Below are 27,631 nucleotides of genomic sequence, written 5' to 3' on the forward strand. Positions count from 1 at the left end.
AAATAGAATTTTTTAGAGAAAATCGGCCTGTCTTCAACATTATGACGCTGTACTCTAGCTGTTCAACCGGTTTTCAGCTATTAAAAACAATTATCGTAGGAGGAGATACGAAAATGCGAAGTGTCCTCGTATTATTGTATGCGGGTATTTTTCAAATTGACATCCATTAGACAGTGTATACCACGATCAGAAAACACCCCTATTTGGGGCAAATCGTTGAACCTAAATACGTTTTAATCGTCAATAACTAATTACCGAACTCAATTTAATTAGTAAACAGGGTTACATCAGGTGGTTAAAATCAGTACCAACAGTAGTATGAACCAACTTGATATACCATCGAGTAAACATTCTAGAAATAACGCTCGATTTATCGAATTTTGCCCTTACGTAAATTTATATATAGATAAAGAAGATCATGTTATTTAATTCCTGCAGGTTCACATTGAAGATCACATTTGCGCAGATCATATTAAATTGTGAATGTGAAACAAGCTAATGACCCATATCTTGCATTAATACTTTTAATTGAAGATTTTGATTTTTTTTTATCTTTATAGGTTTTAGCAGCACAAAAGGCCAACTAATTCGTTCAATTCTATTCCCCAAGCCAATTGGTTTCAAGTTTTACAAAGATGCATTGAAGTTTATTGGCGCCCTCTTCGCAATATCGGCCATTGGAATCGTCTATACAATATTTGTTCTCATTAAAGATGGTGTAAGTTATTTGTTAGATACTAATTTTTATTGGTGGAATCATTTCAAATTTATTTCTCAATTATTTTGAATATTTTGTACTGCGTAGTAGTAGTACTTATTATTGTCCTGCCTTTTCTCTAAAAAGAAGAGAAATAGATAATGATTAAATTGCAATAATGTTAATTATTTAAATAATGCTTCTTGTGTCTATCCCACAGTTAATTTATTTATTTGCTTATGGTATCCCACAATACATTGTTTATTCACTTGTAATATCCCACAATACATTTGTTTATTGGTTGTTGTGTTCCAGAGTGGAACATACCCATACACATATACATTTGTTGAATTCCTTTTTTCCCTCAAGGTATAATGGAATAGTTTGCAGCAATACATTTTACTGGATTTAAAGTTATTTTTCTTTATAAATATTGATGTATTTGCTTATTTTTACAGGCACATGTGTTTGATATAATCGTGAAAGCTTTAGATATCATCACCATTGCAGTACCTCCTGCTCTTCCAGCAGCCATGACAGTGGGTACAGTGTATGCTCAGAATCGATTGAAGGCGGCCAAGATCTTCTGTATTAGTCCTCAGAGAATCAATGTTTGCGGGAAACTCAAATTATTCTGTTTTGACAAAGTATGTATTAATCTCCACATCTATATTATAATATCAGTAATGACGTACTGTTTTTTAACTCTATCTCCTCCTATCGCAGGACTGATAATTAGGTGATCATTAAGAATAAAATGATCACCTATTGTTGTTGTATCAAATCTTTATTGTTGTTTTTATTTGTTTCTGTACACTATTTTGTGTAACAATTATCTCAAAAAGTTTAATGTCAATGATTACCAAAATTTCACAATGTCTTTCAAATACTTTAACTTAGTCCTAATAAGCTTTTCAGCACGATCACTTATCCGTGACGTCATTTATACGCCATTTTGTGAAATCACATTATCAATCATATCTCCATAATTCATTATCACATATTAATGAATTTCACTATAAATAAACTTCAGGTCAAGAGTAAAAATATTAACTAATAAAACGCACGCGCACGTAGGGTCATACGCGTCAAATCGCGCGTTAAAAAATTAAAAAGCTCAAAATTAAGTTTTGATCAATTTAGAGCATGAATTAGGCCATTTGCGTGTTTCAAAATCTTAGCAGTAATCTTAAAAAGTGTAAAAATACGATTTTTTTTAGAAATCGCATTTTACTCACCATCCTTAGTACATTCACCAAATTTGAATCCGTTCCGACTTAAAATAACGCTATATGAGCAGGTTCAAAATGACAAAAAGCGCAAATAAATAGCATCAAAGTGCTGAAAATGGTGAAAAATAAGGCATTTATAAAATGAAAATAATTCTTCAGAATGCACGATGACCCTCAATTTTTTTTTATTATTCTGGAAGCCATTGAGTTGTAGATATGAATTCATGTACACATTTGACGTACAAAATGTTTTGATGTCACCAAATGGCCACTCGAATTTAAAAATTAGGTTTTTTTCGCTTTCGTCATAGATTATCACATTCAACAGACCGCATCTCGGTTATTTTGTGCCCGATTTTTGCTCAAATTTTAGTATATGATTGCTCAATTAATTATCTTTCTCATGAGTTGTCAACATTTTCATTTTTATGACGTTATCACGCATAAAAACTTGAATAACATAGGTCGTGTAATTTCACTTACACCATAATGTTGAATATCTTACAGCTCTTCAGAATAAAATGTGACCTTGATGATTATAATTTATTATGAAAGCTGATGAAATGTAGATATGAATTCATATAAAAATTAAGCCTATCGGATGTTGTGACATTATGAAATGGCCAGTTGAAGTTAAAAAGTAGTTTTTTTCCTCTCTTTCGTTAAATTTATACAAATTTCAAAGAGCGCGCAGTGCGTTTCTACGTGCCAAATTTTCTTCCAAATCTTATAATCTTTTGCTCAATTCATTGTCTTTCAAAATTTTGATCTTCAAGTTTATTTTGACAACGTCATCATACCAACAAATTAGAACATGATGTGGGTCCCGTAATTTCACCTATGCTACACTGTATATGGATATACAGTATACTGTACATATTATATGACACATATTATGTACAACTCAGCACTATAAGCGTGTATGCGTCATGTCGTAGGATGGTGACTTTTTACGATCGTATGTTAATGTACATGCATGTTTAAAAATTTTTAATTTCATTAAAATGATAAAAATGATCACCTATAATTCGTCAAAGTGACGAATTAAATTCTAGTTATGTCTATAACTGCTTCCCACAAAATTTACAAAGGGTTTTCATGGTCCAACCGTTGACATTAGATTCAAGTTGGAAGCAGCTGATTATTGATTAAAAGTATGCCATAGAACAATAGCTATGTTTGTTATAAAACAAATAATGAATGTTTGTATTTATTGAATAGGAAGAATATTTTCATTTATGGAAAGCCTAACTTTCCTATTCAGTTTCACTTCTCTGCTTCAAATATGCTGTGTTTAAATTCTATTTACAATTAATCAAAAAAATACAAATGCATTGATTACAATTGTTGAATATAGACTGGAACACTTACAGAAGATGGATTGGACATGTTAGGTGTAGTGCCAGTATTAGATGATCACTTCCTCCCATTACTCGAGCATGTCGATGAACTGTCTCATGGCCCATTCCTTTCTTGCATGGCAACATGCCATTCCCTTACTATCATTGATGGAATCATCAGCGGGGATCCTTTAGATCTCAAAATGTTTGAAGCAACAAAATGGGTGAGTAAATTTGATAAAGAAGGACATTGGAACTAAATGTTAATTGTCAAAATTTAGAAGTACCAAGAGAGGTACAGTATCAAACACTGGGCAGTTCAATTGTATTCAAGTTATAATATAATAGGTGAATGCTGAAAAGACTTCTGGAATTGAGTTGAGTATCAATCATAACAAGCATTTTGGGCACTAATTTCCCTATACCTATAGGATAGGTCAGTCCCGTGTTCATACTGAACATAGGGGAATGAGCTGTTAGAAGCTTATTGTACTAAGCCTCGGCATCATGTGGTAGGGTGGCCAGTTCCTTTCCACGCCGCCTTTTTTCTTCCTAGTATTTTCAACTTGGTACTTATTTACAGCTGAGCGAACTGGGATTTTGTCTATACCTATACTTACTGTACAATGTTTATGACACAATTCCTGGTGCAATTATAATTTGAAATAGAGGATTTTCATTGAAAAAAATTCATGTTTAGAGGAGTTTAAAGAAAACAAACATTTGGTTTCAATTGGTAACTGTACATTGATGTGTAGTTCATTGATTGTAACCTTGACGAAACTGACTTGAAGCGTAAAGCCGGTTTTCCACTAGGCGAATTTGTTCGCGCAAATCCAACGTTTCAAAGAGAAAAAAATCGCCTACTCTCTTTCCACTACAAGGGAATAGCTGCGACGTTCATGTTCCTCGCGTGGTTGCTTAGCTTTTGATTTGCATGAGTGCTCATGAAAGCGTCATAACTCATTTCCTGAGCTCTGATTGGTTGCACAATATTTCGCTTCGCAAAAAGTAGAAACAATTTGAACTAGTAAATTTTGCTGAAGCGAAAATCAAAGGAACTAGAATTCGTTGAAGAAGGGAGACAGAAACTCGAATACGCATGCGCAGAGCATGACACTTTCGATTCGCGCGAACAAATTCGCCTAGTGTAAAATCGGCTTAAATTAATTATTACTGGTTTACAATCAATGAACTACATATCAATATGAAGTAATTGGTGTCTAACGTGAGGACTCGTTAATCTACATCTGTATTCAGTGAATGGTATTGTTTTTTAATTTAGTTATTGCAAGAGCAAGGTAAAGACAAAGTTGATAACATGATGCCAACCATTGTCAAGCCAACCACAGCTGATACTTATATCAATTCAGACAGCCAGGTGAGATCAAGTTTGTTATGTTCAAGTACACTAAAGCTCTGTCTACATTATCAAACTGTATGTGACAACAAAAATGTGATGTGCCCATATGGACAGGATGATGTCATATCACGGCCATATTTGGGAATATCATTACCATATTTGGGCACATCACACTTTGTCAAACTAGTTTGATAGTGTAGACAGAGCTTTAAGGTTACATGCTTACAGTAGGTTATTTTGTTTGAACTATTTATTATATATGAAAGGTTGGCCATCTCAAAACCAAAGAACAATGTGTTAAATTATTGACACATAATAACATTAATGATAGATGTAGTTCTTCCACCAATATAATACATGATCAAATACACATGTTTTAATTCAATTATTTTATTCCAAGTTTTCAATTGGGCTATGGTTCAACACAAATGTTAGCAGTTGCCTATACACAGTTAATTCGCAAACCCTCAGAATGAAACCATTTTACTCTATATTGTTTAAATGTTGTTACAATTCCCATTATTATTTCTTCTGAATCGTGTGTGTCCATCACTATAGGTGAACTTTATTTTACTGTTGTCGTCTGCTACTGTTATACATTCATGAATTTTTCAGTTTTTAAATTTCCATCTTTTTTTTGACAAGTGATATTGTATGAATATGTTTTCTCTGTGTAATAGGAAAAGCTAATGTTATTTTTATTTTTAGACACCGTACGAGATTGGTATAGTTCGTCAGTTTCCATTCTCGTCATCATTACAACGTATGAGTGTGATAACTCGAACTCTAGGCGCACCCAACATGGATGTGTACATGAAGGGAGCACCAGAAATGGTCGTATCTATGTGCAATAAAACTACAGGTCAGTGTGTATTAATAAGGACATTTAGATTGAGTAAACGTGCACACGACAGTCACGTCCACATGGGTAATAGTCGACTGTTCCCGTCGACAGATATATGAACATTTAGATTAAGTGGACATTTACATTGAAGTGCCGGTGCTCCATAGTAGCACTCGTCTGTGGTGCTATTTCACCTCACTAGGTCGGTGGAAGTACACAGGCTTAGATCATGCTAAGTGTGTAGCTTAGGCCTAGCCAAGATCCTTAATTAAAGGCTGGCATCCTAGTGATAAAACCCAGGCCATAACCTGTATTATTAAAAGCTTTATTTAAAATAACCAATACAAATCAATAATTCATAGATTGCAGATATAATTTGACTGAAATTAACTTTACTACATTCTCAAAAAAATCATCGCAATACATTCTCGGCCATGATTTTGGTAAACATTGCAGTGTTATGACGTCATACGTCCACTAGTACTCATGTCAGAGAGCAAACGTCAAAATGTAACTGAACAAGTGTTTTAATTTGTCAGTTGATGTATCAGTCACCTAGCGCATGCGCTATCATAAAAATGATAGGGTAGCAGTCGACATGAAAATCTAAAGTCCCTATTACAATAGACTGTGAAGTGAGAAAAAATAATAGATAGTATATATAGTTTCTGTGTCACAATATCAACCCTTGAGAATTTTCTGTGAAATTTAGTTTGCAGAACACATGCATGTGTGCACTGAGCTAGCCTCTCTGCGACCTCAATGTGTGACGTGTAAATATAGCTGATATAAATGGCCAAATTTGTTTGCCCATTTAAAAAGAAATTGGTCAAAGAAACACCTATCTCATGGAAAAATGCTGTTCTTCATAGTCTAAACAGCATGAGTAAAAATAAATCTTGTAATGCTCTTATCAGTTCACTAAAGATTAGATTTTTCTTCACACAGTCCCATCAAAGTTTCATGAAGAGCTACATGCATACACAGAGAAAGGATTGCGTGTGATTGGTCTAGCTTGGAGACCTCTTGACCTAAAACTTTCATGGCATCATGCTCATAAAATATCAAGGCAAGTTTAATTGTCTCTTTATATATACAGTTGTTATATAAGCTTATTTAAAATCGCAAGACTACCGAATGTACAGTATGTAAGTTACTTAAATATGTCTTATTATTGATTCCAACAGATCTGAAGTTGAGAATGACTTGCAATTCTTAGGCCTGTTAATTCTACAAAACATGCTAAAACCAGAGACAACACCGATCATCCATCTGCTAAGAGAGGCTGATATACGAACAGTCATGGTGACAGGTATAGTGCAAAGCAATGATTTGAAAAAGGTCCTAAAGGCGAATATAAAGCCAAATTATCAACTCCTTTTTGTTTTATTGTTTTTTTAAAATGTTTTGTCCATTTTTTTTGTTAAATGCTCAAAAAGTGCAATTCAGTGACCCCATACATATACGGGCCTAACATCCTGGGACAGTAAATTACCCCGTATGGGATATGGGCCATGTCTTCAAAGGGTTAAGTATTTGTTTGTTGGTCTCAAGCTCCTAACCCCATGATCAGGAGTTCAATGCCCAACACGCTCTTACTCAAATAAGCTACTGTAAATATTTTAGTTATTATAAGTTATACTTGCCATTTTATTTTATCAGGAGACAATGTTCTAACTGCCACTAGTGTTGCCAGAGATTGTGGCATGATTGAACCCAATTCAAGAATTATTCATGTTTGTGCTTCTCCTCCCTCTGAAAATGTACAAGCTTGTATTGAATGGACTGAATCAGATGCAACAACAGCGGAAGGATATACACAGAATAGTAAAGCTGATAGTATCCAATTAGTGAGTCATTTTTATTAAGGCTGTTTTATCATAAAGATACTATAAACTACTAGTATACAAATGATGAATGTATTTATTATTAGTTGGATGGTGATGGTTTTTTTTTTTCAGAAAACATTTACTGAAGACATTCCTTGTTCCACGTATAATTTTGCTGTGACTGGAAAATCATTTGCTGTAATCAAAAATCATTTTCAAGACCTTATGCCAAAGGTAGGCATTATTTATTATTAATATGACAGTCTCCGGTAAACACATGACCTTCACCATGCAAGTCCATCATAGTTTTTAACATAATCGTTAAATTTGCATGAAAAATGTCCAAGTGCGAACAAGGATCACATTTACCGCTGGCTGGGGTGAAGTTACATTTGTTAAATTTACCATTTTGCGAACAAGGCTTTAGTTTTACCACCTAACTTGGAATTTTTGGATTGTGGGTTATATACAGGTATTTTGAATTCATAGATTTATATTTTCTGCTGTTTTTTAATAAAGATAGTGCAAAGAGGAACTGTGTTTGCAAGGATGTCTCCTGACCAAAAAGTTCAACTAGTAGAAGAATTGCAAGCATTAGGGTAATTATAGCTGCTTTTAATGTTTTTGAAAACACTGGTAAACTAAAAATAATACCCCCATATTTGTACTTTTTGGGTTCAACATTTGAATAATTTCTGACCTTGGTCCATGAATTCAAATAAAAAAGGGAGGTGTCGGGATAATTCCAAAAGGCGAGGGAGGGGTAGTAAAAAGAGTAATAACTTCAAAGTGACAAACTGTTGCCTGTGATTCATAAAATTCATTGTGCGTACAGCACGTCTAATGGTAAAACATTATGAACACTTATTGAGTACCAGACTTACAGTAAAACAAAACTATCACTTTTTATATTTTGATTCATGCAGATACAGTGTTGGGATGTGCGGTGATGGAGCCAATGATTGTGGTGCCCTCAAGGCTGCACACGCTGGCATCTCATTGTCTGAAGCCGAGGCATCAGTAGCCTCGCCTTTCACGTCACAGATTGCAAATATATCATGTGTACCAAAGTTAATCAGGTACTGTAATAGACTTTATACCGTTGCGATTATATCCTGTTTGAAAAATAAATATGCGTTTACAAATTCTGTTATTAATATACTACTTGTATCGGCATTAGCGTTGTATAAATGTGTGTACAAATACCAGGATTGTCCTGGTGCTGCCACAGTATTATCTGATCATGGTAGTCATTGTGAGGTGTTTGCCGTGGGTCAGTATTTTACTATTTATTTATTTATTTATTTATTTTTTAACTTCACAGTTAAACTGAGGACCATTTTAATGAAAAAATATATTACCTAAAGACAGAAATATGTTTTGTTTGTTTGTTTGTTTTATCTTTATACTGGGTGACCTCTTCAGTCAAAGACTGATCTCCCAGAGGGCCCAGTTGGTGATCAGTGGCTGTGATGTACTAATACACCGGGGTAACCCCCTACTCATCTCGAAAGATGTACTAGATTCTTTAAAGTGCACACGAGCAAGTTGTGTACACTGGACCTACGGTTTATAGTCCTTATCCGAGAAGACTCGTTCTACCACCAGAACCATGGAGTGAGTGAGCCTCGAACCCCTGCCAATGTTATGGCTACGTGATTACGGTTCCACTGTCTTAACCGCTCGGCCACTCACTCACTATGTTGACGGCTTGCAATTTGTTCTGCTTTAAAATCTGATCTAATATCTATAGTAGTAATAGCTACCTTGTCTTGACAAGTTAGTGAAACAGTGTGGTGATGTGAGATTCCATTTTTGGGCTTTTTTCTGGTTTATTTTACATCAACTTTTTTCATTTTTACATTTGTGGTAAACAGTGCATAGGGACTATTTGTATTTTGCACTATATAAATTTAAAACCATTATATGATTCTTATTTGTAATAATTATATTTTTCAGAGAAGGCAGAGCAAGTCTTGTCACCTCTTTTGGAGTATTCAAGTATATGGCCCTCTACAGTTTAATACAATATATCTCAGTCACTATACTATATTGGGTAAGTTTACTGTTATTGTGCTAACTTTTATCTACGCCTTACCCTCCTCGGTGTTGGCCCAAGTTTGTGTGTACATATATCACAGCATTCAAATTTAGTGGTTTGATGTGTTGTTTTACATTTAAATTAGTTCAAATATGGGATTGACTTGTACAGTACCGCAATGTGGGCTTGTATCTCAGGCTGGGTGTATTTCCCAGGCTGGGCTTGTTAGATAAAAAAACAGGTTGAGCGGTTAAAGGCAGGGTTGCTGCAAACCATAGCTATACAATCGGCACAGATTCAATGCACACCTTGATAATTCTTCTGGTGGTAGAACAATTATTCTCAAGGACTTAAAACTCAAGATTCAGTGTACATATCTGGCTTGTGTGCACTTTAAAAAACACAGTAAATCTTTTGGAAGAGTATGGGGTTACCACGGTGTACTGGTCTATTCAGCCCCTGTCATTGTGAAAAGACTAACAGGTGCCATTTGGTGCCAGCACCTTACATTGAGGGAGGGACCCTTACGAGAGTAGAAAGTTGTGTGTAATTCAGCCCAGTAGGTTTGCAGGTTATTCCCCATTTACATTTCTTTAAAATATCCTATGGTAACAAAGGTCGTGTTTATACAACACTCTAAATTTGAACACGGCTTTAATTTTTAGCGTGTTGTTCGGACCGAGGTCAACCCACATTAACGTTTGCTGTTATACTAGAAATCACGATACCGTGTTATACCGGAAGTTTCATCAACACGCAGTGCATGCTAGGATAAAAGGTCAAATCGTTGATCGCGCTTGAATTGGCTGAGTTGTCAACAATCATCGTCGCCTCCTCGCTGTCCGATGTATTCGCGCGGTTTTTACCATTTTCATTATATTGTATTTGTTCACGTTTGCATTGTTGTTTATTTTGTTCTCGGTTCATTTAAATTAATAAAAGTTATTTTAAGGGTTTCATTGTTTCATCTATACACTATGGAAGAAGATGCCATTTTTGCGATGTTATTTTTTTTATTCTGTTTGGAGTGGGAAACGATAGAGGCCTACTACCACTACGAGTTGGCCCCACTAGGCTAGGCGTAAGACGTGGTAGGAGGATGATTGCTGGCAGCGAAGCAGCAATAAATGGGCCCAATCTTGTTAGCAATGATTGATATTACGACCTGTTTTAACGAGAGGTCAAAATATACCCTGAGGACACTTCCAACACGGTAACGGCGACCGGGAATCCACCAAATTTTAGGATTCAGCCAAGTAGCCTTTTTTGCAATTAAAATCTCATTACACGGAATCTCTTTGTTGTTATACAACACACTTTTCGTAGGCGTGTAGAATATGCGTGTAATAGCGTGTTGTATAAACGCGCCCTTAGTGTCAAACAGGCCATAGTCTGTATATTCTCTATGCTTTTTAACAAAAATGGGTGTTGTAGTAGAATTATTGTACAATATCATCTTATACAAGAGTTTACCAGAAAAACAATGCTTACTGGTATTCTCTTTTTTTTTTTAAACATTGAATGACCATTTTGTAACCTGTCTCGTGTTTATCTTTTTTTTTTACAGATTAATTCTAATCTGAGTGATAAGCAATTTCTTTATGCAGATTTGGCTATTACCACAACTGTTGCAATATTAAGTAATTATTTCAAAAGATTTTTTCAAGGTTCATTTATTGTTCAGAATGGTTTTTAGGGAGGCGTTTTTTCGAGTGAGGCATTTATTCTGGGAGGTGTTTATTTTTTGGTTTAAATTTAACATGCAAACTAAAATAAATATGCCCTAAATATTAATTAATTAAAACAAATAGAAATGTATTATCCAAAATTGTGTAAATAATGCCTGTGGCGGGCTTTTACTTGAGGAAATAAATAAACCCCAGATTTTATTCTAAATGAATCTATGGGAGGTATTTATTTGATGTGGCGTTTATTCAAAGCGTGCTGTTTATTTAGATTTACGTTTGTCCTCTTGTTGTGTTTGTGTTGTCCTGTAGCGTAATTGTGTATTTAATATATATAATATTATTTCTACTACTTTAATTAATATTTAATTATTGTTTATTGTATTGATACATTTATTAGTGTATTTTGTTCTGGTGAAACCAGGCTTAAAGCTCTATATTGAGCTTATTTGGTCTTTTCCAGGCTTTGCATTTTTTATTTAATACTTTGAATTATTTTGTAAAACTATTAAGTTTGATGCATTGTGAAATAAAAACGAACGAACGAACGAATTTAGATTTGTTTTGGTTTGCAAAATCGAAAGCTTGATAATTCGTCTTTGAGATGTCTGTTCAAAATTAGTGTCTTTATGTAAAGTGAGTCAATATGTTGGTTTATATTCTGCTGTTTGCATGGGTGTGTGTGAACAGGCAGTCTAATTAGACAGTGGAAATTTGTACAAATGGAATGTACTATTTTTTATAGCACTTTTCATCAGCCTTTGGTGAGGCTACAGTAGTATAACAAGCCTACCTTTTCAAATATAATAGCTATTATAACGGTTTATGTATTATTTATCATTAACAGAATAAATACTGTATATAATTTCTCATCTATTTCGTTTTTTAGTGAGCTATAATGGTCCTTACCAAGGCCTGGTAAAAAAGCGCCCTCCTGGTAGTCTCTTGTCTCCAGTCATTCTAATCTCAATCATCATTCAGATCTTCATACAAGCCACATGCCAAGCAACAGCGTATGGCCTGCTATTTACACAAAGCTGGTGAGTATTCTATATAGCTGTCATATAATTTTATGCAAATTATAAATTTATGCAAATTTATTTTTTATGTTTATTATTTATACATAGTTATACCAACCTGAGAGATTTTAAATGCGTGACAGGCTACACTGTGTCGTGTCAGTCCACCGTATGATTTTACATTTGTTAATCGCAATCGTGACTATCGGCCCATCCTTCATCATAGTGAACAACAATGGAAACATTTATTGTAATTTTTCCATATTACATATTTTTTTTGATATGTTTATTAATTTTTAAATTAATTTTTCTTTTAAATAATTTGAATGGTAATAAAAAATGATCATGCATATACTTATGCTAAATGCGTGACAAATATCTGGTCACGCCCGTGTTTGTTCAAAATGCATGTTTCATTAATAATCTCTTTGAAATATGAGACCGTCCCGCACGATGCAAGACTTTATATAAGAACTAGGAAAATGCCTATTTTGATAAGATCATGACACCAATACAAGGAGGCAATTTCCATTTTTCTGAATTTCTTCAAATATGCACGATATTATATGTTAATGTCATGGTTATTTTATGTGATAGTTTTTATTTAAATTTACCAGATGTACAATTATTAATATCATTGTGTTTATCTATTTTTTATATATTTTGTTAAATTGTTCATTTCAATGTTTTTAATTTCAATTCAATTTATTGAGTATATCATTTTGATCTTTGCAGGTTTACTCCTTTACAGCCTAGTGAAGATGTCAACGATAATTTAAAGTGTGCAGAAAATTCTGCAGTGTTTTTAACATCTTGCTATCAGTATTTCTTTGTAGCTGCTGCCTTTTCTAAAGGACCACCCTACAGAACTCCTCTTCATAGTAACAGTAGGTTAACAAAATTAATTATTATTGATTGTTGATTGTATACTTGGTATTTCATTGATTAATCACGCGTTACTTGGAATTAGCCCTACCTAACGCAAAAGTGGTATATAACAGTGATAATTAATGCTCTCTAATGCACGTTCAGATTTCTGTAAAAGAATTTTTGCCATGTGGCGTTTTTGACTGATCGTGTTCAAAATGGTTGTTGTGCATGCCGTCTACAACTGTGCTACTCCACGTTTAAAGTTGGAGCATTGTCTTTTTAGTGGCCTAGCTTCCTGGCTTAGCATTCATCAATGATTTACCACATAATAAATTGAATTAAATTAAGTAGGTGTGTTACAAAACAACAATGAATGGATTGTTTTTTATTCGTTGAATGGAGAGAATATTTCATTCAATGATGAAAAATTGACTGCTCTATTTTCAACTCGGCTCTGCCTCGTTAAAAATAGAGAAGTTAATTCTTCAATTCATGAAATGTTCTCACCATCCAACTCAAAACATTCATTATTTGTATACTACTGATTATGAATAATCTTTTGGTATTGGCTATCTGTTGTTCCAAATATATATAACACTAGTGTAATATAAAAACTATACTTGCGAACTTTTTACAATGCCTGAAATTGTTTATATTGCTTCTATGGGTTTCTGTATATTAAATGTTTTAGCACCCTCTATTGTTTGGTCACAAGCAGCGCAGACGTAAGTGGGTTAACAGACATGAAACTGCTTCGTGAACTAGTGCCTCAACTGCTATGTCATTGACTCAAATTTGTTTATTTATTTTTTATTTTTGCAGTGTTCTTCTTGCTATCATTGGTTGCAATGTTTTGTTTTACAACTTTTATGTTGTTTTGGAGGAAGGAGATTGTTCTGCTATCAAGCTTCTTTTTACTTGAACAACTTGCGCCAGAACACTTTACCTTCTGCCTGATGTTGTTTATGCTGATCATTGTAAATGCCATTGCAACATTTTCTGTTGAGGTAAGACAGATTTTATTTACAGTATATTATTGTGAAAAAAAGAACCATATTTTATCTACAGAAAATAGAAGATATGTTATACCATGGTTTATACCATCCAGCTGCCTTTGAGTTTTTAGTCTGTATCAGAAACGAGATCGAAACAGGACAAGACAAGAAATGTTTTTTTTATCTAGGCTTGATTTCAGTAGATGATTTCAGTCATTCAGGGTATAAGAATTATGTCGGGTGAAGGCCTAGCATCGAATACTGCTGGTTGTTTGTAATGGTAAAGCTTAGTCCCCACCAGGACGCAACACAAAGCGTGGATGCAACGTATCCACACAAAGTGCAGTAAGAACATAACATTGGGTGTAAAAAGTGGGAATCGACGACGCAAACATGGTGTCGTAGACGTACATTCAACACGGTTTTCTGTTTTGCATACGTTGCAGCAGTGATGATTCAACGTCTCGTAAGAGAGTGGGAGGATGCGAAATTGATAGAAGAGTAGACATTCCACCTTATACATGCTACTTTAATTCATGTCAACAGTTGTATTTCCATTAATTTGTTTGTGATTTTTTCTATTTTTTACTTTCAGTGTGTTGTATATTCCTTTAATCATATTAATGCTATGTCACCTTTACTTCTTTTCAGTGCATCATTGGTAAAGAAAGCTTCAAAACATTCATTAGGTCTTTACGTAGAAAAACAAAATCGAAGAATATTTACAAGCTGATTGAAAAAGAGATCAGAGAAGACAAGAACTGGCCACCAATTAAAAAGGTTACTAACACATGCAATAACGGTGAAACAGCAAACGCATGACATTTATTTTGCAATTTAAACACAAGATTTTGATTGGTGTGATCTTTTCAGTCACCTAAAAAATTGTTTATAATGCATCAATTGATAATCTACTGGGCTAAAATAGAGGGTGCTATAGAAAATTCACTCATGCATGCAATTTATAAGTAAAATTATTTTGAGGCCTGTTATTGCCTGTTTTTCTGATACTAGATAAAATATTTTACCACCAGTTAAAAAAAAAACTGTTGTTAATGACAAAAAAAGATAGTCTACAGTTGCAACAACTGTGTTTGTATTCTTACCATGACCTTTGACCCAATCCAGTTTTTTGTTAATACAGTCAACTCTCCCAATACCGGACAACTATGGATTGTCCTAATATTTCTTCTTTTTTTTCATATCTTTTATACATACAAAAGAGAAAAAAACATTATTTGAACAATATTTCTGGCTTTCTGGAAATTCTGGTATTTGGAATTAATTTTGTAATGGTAACAATGAATTTGGAACTTTTTGGCCCTGGTTTTGGGAGAGTTTCCGTATTCAGAGAGTCTGTTATTAACTTTGGAGTTGACTGTAGGTAATAATATAGAAAATAATGTCAGGGTGTGGTTGGGAGTGAAACTAGGTCTTCTTTGGAGTTCTCTACTAAGTAATTCCAGTTTAAGTTATTATGCTTAAATGCTTTCCCCAATAGAGGCACTAGAGCTGCAATTATTGTCTTCCGCTGCATTGTCTGTTAAGTATTTTACCAAGATAGAATAATACCAAAACAGATTTGAATTTTTATATTTATATCAAATAGCAGAACCTCAATTAAAGGGATGATTATGAGGAAAATGAAATATTTATTTTGTACAGGAATAAAGGTCACCCATGTGACAGAGTCTATTTTACAATAGTTATATTATTATTAAAATGTACTGTATAGTATATACAACATTACAACACTAGTAAAGGTATGTTAAGGTTTACAGTTTAAAGTGAGCACAAAAGGTAATTGGTCATCACTAGGCTAGCATTACTCCTGTGAGTATGATAACCAGATTTCCTTTTTGGAAAACACATGGTGTACCGTCTGTATATGTTCTACTGTACTTTACTCATCATGTTGATGTTATATGAATCATAAAACAGAACTTCCGTTTCAAACTTCTTAATACAAGAGTGTAAATTATATAATAGTGTATTATGTATGTACAGATTTGTACTTAAGTATGAAATAGATCTAAATAGATATATTTGATATATATTTATTTATTATTTATTTTTTCATTTTACCTTATTTATAGAGGGTGACCCTAAACAGTGTATGCTGACAATCAAGGGCCCTCTTGATCAGTTATGATAAGTGTCGTGTGCGAGACAGTGCGTATACTAGTACATCGGAGTAACCTCCAGTCGTCTCGAAAGATGTACTAGGTTCTTTAAAGTGCACATGAGCAAGATGTGCACACTGGACCTACGGTTTATAGTCCTTATCCGAAGAAGACCAGAGCCATGGAGCGAGTGAGGCTCGAACCCTTGCCGGGTGTTAATATGGCAGGGTATTACGGTCCCACTGTCTAACCGATTGGTCACTCACTCACATACTTACTTATTGTATTTAGAGTTATACTAAAAGAAAGCTCCCCACCAAACTCATATAAACTGTACCATTAAGGCCAATTTACACAGACGAGCGGTAACGGTAAGCGGAAAACCCACCCTATTACTTAAATATTCCCAGTTTCCTAGACTTTCTACTTTCTCACTCCTCTCCTGTGAGGACGATCAAAGTATATTGATTGACAAATGGAAAAACTCTCAACAGTTCTTTTCAGAACTAAATATACGTGGTGTACCGCAAACTACCCATCAATAGTATTTTGTACTTTTCCTTTTATATTATTTATCTAACTATAAATAGAACTTTCTATTTATTTTTCAACCGCTTTTGTTTATTATTGTGTAGTAATTATTTGATATTATCGGTCAATCAATTTGTTGATTAAATTGATTATAGTATTGTTATTATAATTAATACCCACCCAAAAAGTATTTATCTAATATTTTGTTAATAAAATTGAACTGAATATTTTACGTAATGTTCTGTCTGGTTACTCTACACTGTTCAAATGTAAAGCTTGGTTCCCAATAGCGACGCAACGCAACCGACGCAACATAAGGAAATTCCCTTCCAATAATTGTGTTTGCCCCCGCGCCGCGCCTCCGTGAAATCAAACTTGATTGTTGCGCGTCAACGTTAGTTGCCGTAGACTTTGACCTGGTTCACCCCATCACAGTGTTCTTTTGCCTTGCGGGTTGTTTCGTGAAATCAAACTGATTTGATTTCCCGTAGCGATGTTAAAGCGTGGTTCCCACTAGCGACGCAACACAAGAGCGTAACGCAACGCACTGTGAATTGACCAATCACAAGCGATGGCTTATTCGCTTGTGATTGCTAACTGTCTATAACTTCGCTTGTCATTGGTTAAAACGCTTGCGTTGCGTTTACGTCCGTGCGTTACGTTCTAGTGGGAACTAGGCTTTACAGCACTGTTGCGTCGTTGGTTCCCACTTGTGATTACGCAATACAGCACTTTGCGTCGCGTCGATACATCGCTGCGTTGCGTTCTAGTGGGAACCACGCTTTACGTTGCGTTGCGTTCTAGTGGGAACCACGCTTTAGAATACGTGCCAATGTTTCGTTTTACGACATCCGATCACTAGCTATATATTATTTAACAGTTTACCGAAAATATGCATTAATTTAATATAATTACCATGTACCATCGAGTAAAAAAAGTATAACGCGCGATATACCGAATTTTGCCATACGTAAATTTAGAAGCTAAATCAACTACAGAAGGAAAACTGATTCATCATAATCGACATTCTCAAAATAATCATGTATTTAATACACCATATAGGCCCTGCTTTATAATTTAATAGAGCATTTTAAACTTTATTTTACGTTACACTAAATGTTTAGGCCTACTTATTAAACAGATCGTTAAAAAAACACTAAGCCTATATTTTAATGAAGAAGGAACAATAATTAAAACTGATACGTCAAAACGTCGAACGGCATTTTTTGTAAGAAATATTTCTTGATTATTTCTTGTTGGCTCATGACAAAGAAATTTTCTCCTGTTTATAGTTTAAATTTAACTAATAATGAATGATGTTTGGACGTGGAAGATGACAGAATACGGAATAAAATAAATATTTTATTTTTAAATAATATAGTGTTTTGTTATTATTCATCAACCACATATTAATATTTAAATGTTTCCAAAATATGGAGATATGTAAATCTTAGTAATATTTATAGCAAGGGTATCAAACAATATTACTAACCATGACTTAGTGAATCGACTTTACTAAGCTCACTTTATACCATGGAGAAATAAGTTAGCTAACTAATTATTTCTCCATGATCGTACTCAGAAAGTTGATTGTACTGTAATTCTTTTTGTGATAGCGCCACCAGTTGTCCTTTTTTAATCACCTCGTGTAAATCAAAGCGTGCATCGCTTTCCTTCGTCCTTTAAAATCGAACCTTCGCTTGTGCAAGACGTACATTTAGATCGCTGCAGATAAATTTACGACATGGCTGTAAAGAAGCAAAAAGTAAGCACACTGGTTCGCTATTATATAAAAACATTTTTGCTGTTTCTGTTGAACTCAATATGATTCGTATATTCTAGAAATTAAGGGGAAAATGCGAACAATCGTGTTTGCAAATTCGTATCGTTTGTGAAGGATAGGCTCGGTAGGCCTACGTTGTGGAAGGACGGGTTTTTTACGACCACGTGGTCGTTGGATTGGTCACGATGTAGCCTCTGCTACACTTACATAGCCTAATGCACAACAAATTAAAATTCATATAGGCCTAGGCCTAATGAAATTTAATTAGGGCCTTGGCTAGCCTATGCTATTTTGGGTTTAAACAATAACTTAATCCCTTTTTCTGTGTTTTTACTGTATTTTTTTTTACAAAATTGTAAAGCCCATTGGTTGGTAGCTAGCCTACTTAACTTCACCCTATCTAGGCCTAGGCCACATCCATTTTAATTGATTTTCATAGGCCTAGACTAGACCTAATAATTATTAAAAATAACATTGCACAATTCAAGGCGCTAGTTCCGTTTCGCACCTGTTTTTATTTCGACTTCCTTTTGACTCCAAATTGTTTAGCAACTTATTGTGAATACCACACCTTAAAATTGGGCCTCATAAGTACTTTTATGAAGAAGAATCGCATAAAAAGTAACAAATAAATCCTTAAATTGATGATTTTACTGACATGTTTCTCGCATACCGTTCGCCGCGAATTTAGCATACTCGAAGTTCAATATTTTCGTTTCTATGGAGCGCCAAAAGAGCAACAACAATAGATGGTTAAAACCTCAGTGGAATGAGTCTTCTTTTAATGCATTTATTATTGAAATACATGTTTAATTTTAATATATTTTGTCAATAAAAATACTGCAACATTTTACTGCTAATAATTTGCTGTTTTCAAATAGCAACGAACCCTAGGCCTAAGAGTAGGGATAACGATGTAAAATTAAAAGTTAATATTTTGCAAACAAATTATACATTGCCTGTTAGTATTTTGTATCAATATTATAATAAAGAAAGAATTATGAAAATATGACTTGTAGTTTTCGAAATATAGGGTTTAAAACATCGCCGAAAATGATCGTTTTAGCCACGAACGATGTAAACAAATTGCGCCCCCAGTCGACAATTGTATGAACTAGTCATTTTTCGTAAAAATAATTATATAAAATCACGGTTTTAAGTAATATATTTTGTATATCAACATTGTAAAATTTAATCAAATATGATAGTACTTATTTATTATATAAAAAAGAGTGTATATTTAACCTCATTCGAAGAATTTCAATGCATTATTTTCCCGTGTAATTGGACAGGCCTGACACCATGTGACTTCACGGCACTTGCGAGAAAATTATTCCGCTGTGTGTTGATTCGCGTCAACCAATCAAAGGGCGAGAATCCAAAATCGTTCAACCGTGAGACATGCGGAGCGGTCGAATGCGAAGGTTTGATTGGCTTGCGATGACATCATACCATAAAATGGCGTTTTTGTAGTTGAGCCTCTCGGAATTTTCCAAAAATTATTTTTAAAATGGACAAAACAGCTATTTTTCATGGTATATGGGCTGTTACTATGAAATATTCGAATTATATAGACCTCATATCGGGATAAAACTGTTTTTTTAGCACTTAAAATTAATATTTTTCTTAGTAACAAGCACATGGTATGTGGAACTATATTATCTTGGTGTAGGAATAAAATATATTTTGAGGTCATAAGAGGCTCAACTACAAAAATAAGGTTGAAAATGGTAGGTCATTGAGCCTTCCGAGGGTTTCGTAGTAAACAAAAGCTATACACGCTAGGCGATAACGATCTTTTAACCACTATATTAACATTTTTGGTTGAATGAAATGGAAATAAAAAATACTTGATCTTATAGAATAATAGGTAAATGAATATTTACTCAAAAGGATATTTTCATAATTAATTTATTTTCAGAATAATTACCTAATAAAAAGTGTTTACCAAAGTAAAAAAATACCGCGTCAATGACATTGCGCGCATAGTAACGTGCGCGCTGTTTAATCGTGGTAATGAAAATGGAGTCAGCTCTCGGTATCCCTACTAAGAGTAAGACTAAGAGGCATATTATTTAGATTAAGGTATACCCCTACAGTACATGTAATAATAATGATGATGAATTTGTCGATTTTCATTCCTAAAAGCTCCTGCAAAAACCATGTACAGTATCAACAGTAATATTTTTGTTGCATTGACATTGACAAAATATGATAAAATTGAACGTAATTTTCACCAATAAATGCATTAAATATACGAAATTTACTTAGTTTTTAGCCCTCTATTATGATTGCTCTTTTGGCGCTCCATAGAAACAACAACATTGAACATGGAGTATGTGAAATTCACGAACCGATGTGCGAGAAACACGTCTGTAAATTCATCAATTTAAAGGATTTACTTTTTGTGTGATCTCCTTCGTAAAAGTATTTTTGAGGCCTAATTCTAAGGTGTGGTACTCACGATAAAGTTACTTAACCAATTTTGAGTCGAAATAAACGACAGGTGCGAAACGGAACTAGCACCCAATTCAAAAGCAAACAATTTTAGGGTGCCCAATTTGATTACCTTTTCTTTGAAAATTAAACACGAGACAAGCCTGATTTTACAATTAGGAATTTTAAAAATCAAATAAAAAACTTTTAAATGTTGGTACCAAAATGTAAGCACTGCATAGCATGCTACACCATTGAGATATGAAGTGAATGCTGGTTGCCTGGCCTGGTAACCGGTCGATGGGTTTAGCGTAACCCAATTTGGTAAGGAAAGGGAATTGCACTCGTGTGCAAATACTGATTGTTTTAAAAAAGGGTTCGTACCCATATTGGTAATAAATTTGCACCCGTGTGCATGTGTGACAGTGGTGGAAAAGTCTTGCGTGACTTTGGTAGACTTGAGGCATGGTAATTTGGTTTGTTACGAACTGACGGAAGTCCACAATTCACTGGTTGTTGATTTGACCGTGTGATGAGTGTTCCGCCTCGGCCAATGACAGTCCAAGGTAAGGCAATGCACAGTAAGTAGCTGCCACCTATAGTACTGTATTACATTATACTTGTTAAGTTTTAGATATTAGAATGAGTAATCCGTCTTCTATCCAACAAAGCATGTGTTTGGAAAATTAATTTCATACAAATTTGGGAAATGTTTATTGTGGAAATGGTTAAATTTACCTTGCCTGGTTGTAGGAAATCAACCAGCAATGTTGTTTCATTAAAAATAAAACGTATAATGTTGTAAGGAAGTGCACATTGAATTTACATTTTTATTTTGCTTGAAGTCTGGTTGTAAAAATGTGTAAATCATCAACCTTACTTTTCTTTTACTTCCTAGACTCCAGCTTCCGCAAAGAAGCAAAAGGCACCACCAAAACCAGTAGAGCCAGAAAGCAGTGAAGAAGAGGTATGGACGAAGTTTTAGTCTATATCAATACTGTACCTAATAAATTTGCGGTATTGAATCAGGAGTACAATGGCGCGGGCAGCGTCTGCACATTGGATGTTTACCCAATTGCTTATATTCTAATTATCACATCTCTTGCATCAAATAGTATGAGTAAAGGCCAATTTACACAGAAGAACAGTAGGAAGAAAACTGTGTAGCTTGTCCCACACACAATCTGTATCTATCCTGTGCGGAAACTGCCCATCCGCTCCACGTTATGTGTAAATGGTCATAAGAAATATCATGGATTCTATATTTGTGTTACCGTAAGCGATCGTCTGTATAAATTGGCCTTAAGTGGTTAAATTACCACTGTTGCACCTTGTCAATTATTTTGGAATAGTAGATATTTGGGTTTCAATGATGACAAAGATGACGAGGCAGATGGTTGGTGCCATGTTATATGGTAACCTGAGGCCAGTTGCTGACCAATTTTGGCTCTGAGACTATATACCCAACAAATGTGTTCATCCCCACAAGTTTTTGAATTAATGCTATGACATTTTATGGTATTTTCTTGAATGATTCACTTTTCTTTCTTAACCCAGAGTTCAGAAGAGGAAGTTGCAGCTCCTCCACCAAAAAAGTAAGATTCACATAATTGCCTGTTCAACTGTTTTAACATCTAATTTAAAGTTTAGTAAGTTCACACGAGGATGTCTGCAATGCAAGTGATTTTACCAATCACAAGTGATCCCATCCTTGTGTTTGGCCAAATTACTTGTATTTGCATCCTTGTCCTAGTGGAAACCACGCTTAATTATAATTATACAGTAATAGAAGTGGTGCTTAACATGTCCAGTCTACAATATAACTTCTGTTCTATGATGACTGTCTTTAAACTGAGAGTGTAACCACAAACCATTCAAATCGGTACATTCGATGGTGAACTAGTACGAGGCATTTGTCTGAGAACATTGTAAATACTCTGTATTATTTCTATTTACTGTTAAATGCAATTCATTCACACATTTTTAAATCTAATTTTCAGAACTCCAAAGTCTGCCAAGGCTAAACAGAAGCCTGTTAAGAAGGTATGTCATACATTTAAAATAATCAGCGTATTTTGATATATTTACTAAATGAAAATTTTTTTCCCTTACTGAGTTAAAATTTATACAATTATAGGTGGCGCACAAAACAGGTTTATCCTATTGACAAGAGCCCAGCCTTTTTTTGTTGCTTGTGATTGATCACTGTAACAAACATAAAAACGAAATTGCAGTACTCGCATGCTAATAACGACATTATACATCATTAAGAGTGCAATAGAACATTTACTTAATATCGTGTCTTACAATTGTCCAATCTAATTACAAGAATCTAATTGTTTTCTTTGTATTTATTTTTTCCTTTTCTAGGCTGAAAGCAGTGAAGAGGAGAGTAGTGATGAGGAGCCAGCACCAGCAAAGGCCCAGACCAAAAAACAGACACCAAAAGCAAAGGCCAAGAAGGAAGAATCCAGTGAAGAGGAGAGTGATGAGGGTGAAGAAGAAGCAAAACCAGCACCGGTGAAGAAGGCTGCTAAAAAGGGTAAAGCCAAGAAGGAATCTTCATCAGAGGAAGAGAGTGAGGAGGAAGAACCGAAGAAGGCTGCAAAGAAGACACCAGCCAAGGTGCAGAAAAAACAAGCAGCCAAGGAGGAATCTGAGGAAGAGAGTGATGAGGAAGAGAGCAGTGAAGAGGAGGAAGAACCACCTAAAAAGGAAGCAAAGAAAAAAGCTGCTAAAGTTCAGAAGAAAGCTGCAAAGGAAGAGGAAAGTGATGATGAAAGTGAGGAGGACGAAAGTGAAGAAGGTAATAGATAATTCTGTAATGCATTACCTCGGGTCCAAACACGAGTTGTAAAAGAAAATCATCAAACTTGGATTTTAAAATTATATTCAAAATAAAGTAAAACCGTGTCAAAGTTTGGTGTTCATGCGAAATGGCCATACTGTTTGTATACTTGGGCAAGATACTCTAATTGGCTCGTCCTTCAGATTGGATGCACGTTAAACATGTGCGTAAAACGTGGTCTGATCATGGCAAATGCTCCAAACATATGCTGATTGGCGTGAACAATATTTTGGGTAAAATTTTTTATAAGGATTACAGGTACTTTTTTTACCAAATACATTTACAATGACATTAATTGGGAAACAAAAGAAAATTTAAATTGTCCTGTTTACCTTATACATTCATATATGCTGTCGGTATGCAAGAACTTCATTCTGTAATTTATCTTTTTTAGATGAACCTCCAGTCAAAAAAACCAAAGGAGCAAATGGTGCGGCAAAAACTAAAGCAGCCAGCACAGGAGGTATTGGTTCGATCCTTTTAGTTTTGATATGTCTTGTAATCATTGTTTGTGGAGTAGTGCATTAAGTTTTTGTGATTATTCTTTTTACACAAGACAAACAGTAACTGGTCATTGATTTAGGAATATTCTGTAAAAGATCTACAGTGTATTTAAAGGCATGGCCATACATACTATATAACAAAATATTGTATTGTGCATTTTTTATATTTGTATGCGCAGTTCTCGAGGCAAAGTTGATCGACCTTAGACTGTACCTCAATTTTATGAAAGGGTATATTAAGTACTGACGACGGTTTCTCGGTTTTTTTTCAGAACCAATTCCGGTTTTCATTGGAGGACTTGACCCAGAACTAGATCCAGAAGTACTTGTTAACTTTTTCAAAGAAAATGGTGTTGAAGTTTTAAACCCAAGACTTGTTGCAAGAAGAAGGTAGGTTTGACCCCCACCCCAAAAAACATTTTGGGCTTCAGTGATTTCGACCATCATAGGTTAAGTTTGACCCTTTGGTTATGCTTCAGTAAGTTTGAACCTAATTGATGGCAATATTTTCTAACCACAGATTTGGTTACGTTGATGTGTCATCAGAGGAAGAATTCAAGAAAATTTTGGAACTTCACGGCTCTGACCTTGAAGGCAGTAGCATTCGAATTGACCGTGCCAATCCACCAAAAACGGATGGAGAAAGAAGTACCCCTGCTAGACAACAAAGAGGTATTTTTGTACTTAAATATTTTTATTTCATGCGCATCCAAAAGCCAATTATAGGATGGATAAACTATTTAATAATTTATCGTGCTCATTTGAGGCTTAGGAAGTGGAGTTGAAAGAGTCGCGAGTTACAAGCCTGGCACTAGGTCAGGATTGAACCCCGAACCTTTGGATTGGAAGTCAAGTATGTTAACCACCAAGTAGTAGTACATAGAAAGTATAATTCTAAGTTTTTGCACTTTAGTATATCTATCAAATGCAGTTGTTATTTTTGTGAACACAGAAAGAGGCAAAGGTTCCGATGACCGAACTATGTTCGTAAAAGGTCTGAATTACGACACGGTTGAGTCCACCATACAGGAATATTTTGGGGCACAAGATGTACGTATTCCAAAGAACGACTATGGACGCAGCAAAGGGTACGTATAGTGTTCATAAATGCGATTTTTTGACATTTGCTCTGTTTATGTATTTTGATTCCTTAGTTTTTGAGTGCCACTCCTCTGTGGCTGCGACATGATCAGTTCCACTGGCACCTCACAGAAAATATGTACATGGAACTGTTGGTATTTGTCGCAGCCAGACACCAATTAGTATGTGTATGAAACGCCATATGTGCCAAAATATTTATCTTTTTACTAATATTAAGACAAAAATTAGTCTGGAACCCAGACTACCTTAACAGTATTCAATGGATAAATATATATGTATTCTTCATTCAGGTTTGCATATGTCGAGTTTTCAAGCGAAGAAGATGTGAAGAAAGCCATTGAGGCTCATCAGGGTACTGAGCTGGAAGGTAGAAGTGTATTCCTAGATTACGTGGGTGACAAAAGAGGATCAGGTGGTGGTGGAGGAGGAGGAGGCGGTGGAGGATTTGGTAAGACCTTTTTATAGATTTTTAAAAAAAATAAATCTTGCCAGCTAAACAAGCTCACTGGCTGATAATATACTTGATTTGAGTTGGGTTTTAAATATCCTGACCGACATCTTCCAAATATTTACCATTTTAGTTTTGTTTAACTTAAGGAAAGCAAGAACAAAAGACAGTTATGTTGAGAGGTTTATCAGCTGAGACAACAGAAGACTCGATCAGGTCTGCTATTGGTGGCATTTCGATCCGTATTCCCACAGACAGGGATACCGGTGAACCTAAAGGGTATGTTTAAACTTTGTAGTAATTCTCACAAAAAAAAGGGGCAAACCTCAATTTTTCCCGATTTTGTAATCATTGAGATATATTTCATTTAAACGCATGTTTATTTTTGTAGAATTGCATTTGTTGACTTTTCATCGGAGGGTGAAGCTAAAAAGTGCGTGGATGAGCACGGTAATGGTATACAGATTGACGAAACCGACATCTCGCTTGATCTTGCAAAACCACGAAGAGATAGCTTCGGTGGCGGAGGACGTGGTAAGAGACCTTTTTGGTTTTTGTTTGTGCATACATAATTTGAGTTTACTGTTCAAGACCTAAATACAGTATAGTTTTAGTTGCCGTTCCCTAGTTTTCTTAATATTATCGCCTTTTATCTATTTTTAGGTGGTGGATTCCGAGGAGGTCGTGGAGGTGGATTCCGCGGTGGACGAGGTGGTGGTGGATTCCGTGGCGGCCGAGGCGGTGGTGGATTCCGTGGCGGTCGTGGTGGAGGAGGAAGAGGTGGATTTAGGGGAGGTAGAGGTGGAGGATTTGGTATGTATATTTTTTTTATTTGTCTTTAATAAAATGTTAGTCTATTGGAAATTTTTACAAATTATAAAGTGTATGCAACTAGGTCAGTGATCCTAACTTGCTAGCCCATGTTAATTAGGCTCATTTTATTTGAAGAAAAAGTAATATTATATTTTTCATTTCAGGTGGGCAGAAGAGGTCATCATTTGGTGGAGAAGGACAGAACAAAAAGATTAAATTTGACGATTAACTCTGTTTTAAGTAACCTGTCAAAGCTAACAGAATGTCCCAAATGTAAATAATGTACCTTAAACGTTTAAATTTTATGGGCACTGAACAACTGAGGTAAATATACCTGGTTGGAATGTTCGTTAAAGCACAAATATGGTCAATGGGTGGAGAGTTCTTTAAAAACTTTTTTTAATAGTAACAAGAGCCATACTTTTAAGAAACATTTTAATTGCCATAAATAATCTTAATTATTTTATTTTCATCTCGTGTCATACAAATGGGAAGCCTTGTTTTATGTAAAGTTGCATTTGAAAGTATTTTCAGTATTGATTTTGGCAACAATTTTGTGTGTACAGTCAGCCTGTAACTGATTAATCCATGTAAATATTTTAGATATGTAAACATGAAATAAGGTAGTAAATAAAACTATTGACGTCATTTAGGCCTATTTGATTTAAGAATTTGTTTAAATTAGTGGACTGTACTGTATTGTCAGTAAAATTATCAATTGAAGCACAAACTTTGAGATAGTGCTTTTACATTGCACATTCAATTGATCATTTTATTTGGAAATACTTGCTGTATACCAGAACGCATAATATATACAGTAGTATGTAGGGCACCAACGAAAGACTTGACATTGTTCCTATTTTGGGCTTAACTTTCATATCTCTACTTGTTTCGGGTTTTCCTCATTTCCTTCTGGACTGGTGTCTGTAGTGAACTTGCCAATACAGTCGACCAAAATGCTGTATAGCCACCAGAATAGATTTCAAACCATTAGTATGCATATGCTAAATTAGAATTGTATACAACTCGTCACGGTTAAGAAGGTATTTTCACACAGATCATGAGAAGTTTTATGATTATGCATACAGAGTAGCGAAACAAGCGCGTTTCATTATGGGTTATTTTTTTAA

At 34.8% G+C, this 27,631-nt stretch overlaps 2 protein-coding genes across 2 annotated transcripts in view; both read left to right on the plus strand.

Moving 5' to 3' along the window:
* Positions 1 to 16,745, plus strand: part of LOC140044024 (polyamine-transporting ATPase 13A3-like) — a 28,565-nt gene extending 11,820 nt beyond the window's left edge. Inside the window, exons 12-28 of the mRNA XM_072088505.1 lie at positions 561 to 718; positions 1,156 to 1,344; positions 3,287 to 3,493; positions 4,555 to 4,650; positions 5,341 to 5,494; positions 6,425 to 6,545; positions 6,664 to 6,788; positions 7,139 to 7,326; positions 7,438 to 7,539; positions 7,825 to 7,904; positions 8,232 to 8,384; positions 9,265 to 9,361; positions 10,914 to 10,986; positions 11,921 to 12,071; positions 12,786 to 12,937; positions 13,743 to 13,927; positions 14,567 to 16,745. Of these exons, the coding sequence (XP_071944606.1) occupies positions 561 to 718; positions 1,156 to 1,344; positions 3,287 to 3,493; positions 4,555 to 4,650; positions 5,341 to 5,494; positions 6,425 to 6,545; positions 6,664 to 6,788; positions 7,139 to 7,326; positions 7,438 to 7,539; positions 7,825 to 7,904; positions 8,232 to 8,384; positions 9,265 to 9,361; positions 10,914 to 10,986; positions 11,921 to 12,071; positions 12,786 to 12,937; positions 13,743 to 13,927; positions 14,567 to 14,737 (2,402 nt within the window). The 3' untranslated portion in view covers positions 14,738 to 16,745. The remainder of the gene's footprint in view (positions 1 to 560; positions 719 to 1,155; positions 1,345 to 3,286; positions 3,494 to 4,554; positions 4,651 to 5,340; positions 5,495 to 6,424; positions 6,546 to 6,663; positions 6,789 to 7,138; positions 7,327 to 7,437; positions 7,540 to 7,824; positions 7,905 to 8,231; positions 8,385 to 9,264; positions 9,362 to 10,913; positions 10,987 to 11,920; positions 12,072 to 12,785; positions 12,938 to 13,742; positions 13,928 to 14,566) is intronic.
* Positions 16,746 to 18,242: 1,497 nt separating this feature from the next.
* Positions 18,243 to 27,149, plus strand: LOC140044866 (uncharacterized). The gene is made up of 14 exons (XM_072089555.1): positions 18,243 to 18,334; positions 21,687 to 21,755; positions 22,346 to 22,383; positions 22,789 to 22,831; positions 23,159 to 23,594; positions 24,031 to 24,099; positions 24,412 to 24,529; positions 24,660 to 24,811; positions 25,092 to 25,227; positions 25,531 to 25,688; positions 25,838 to 25,967; positions 26,080 to 26,222; positions 26,352 to 26,501; positions 26,666 to 27,149. Exons 1-14 carry the CDS (start codon positions 18,314 to 18,316, stop codon positions 26,728 to 26,730), a joined length of 1,728 nt encoding a protein of 575 aa, XP_071945656.1. The 5' UTR covers positions 18,243 to 18,313; the 3' UTR covers positions 26,731 to 27,149.
* Positions 27,150 to 27,631: the final 482 nt, after the last annotated feature.

This window comes from Antedon mediterranea, chromosome 3 (genome assembly GCF_964355755.1).
Source record: "Antedon mediterranea chromosome 3, ecAntMedi1.1, whole genome shotgun sequence".
Classification (NCBI taxonomy): Eukaryota; Metazoa; Echinodermata; class Crinoidea; order Comatulida; family Antedonidae; genus Antedon; species Antedon mediterranea.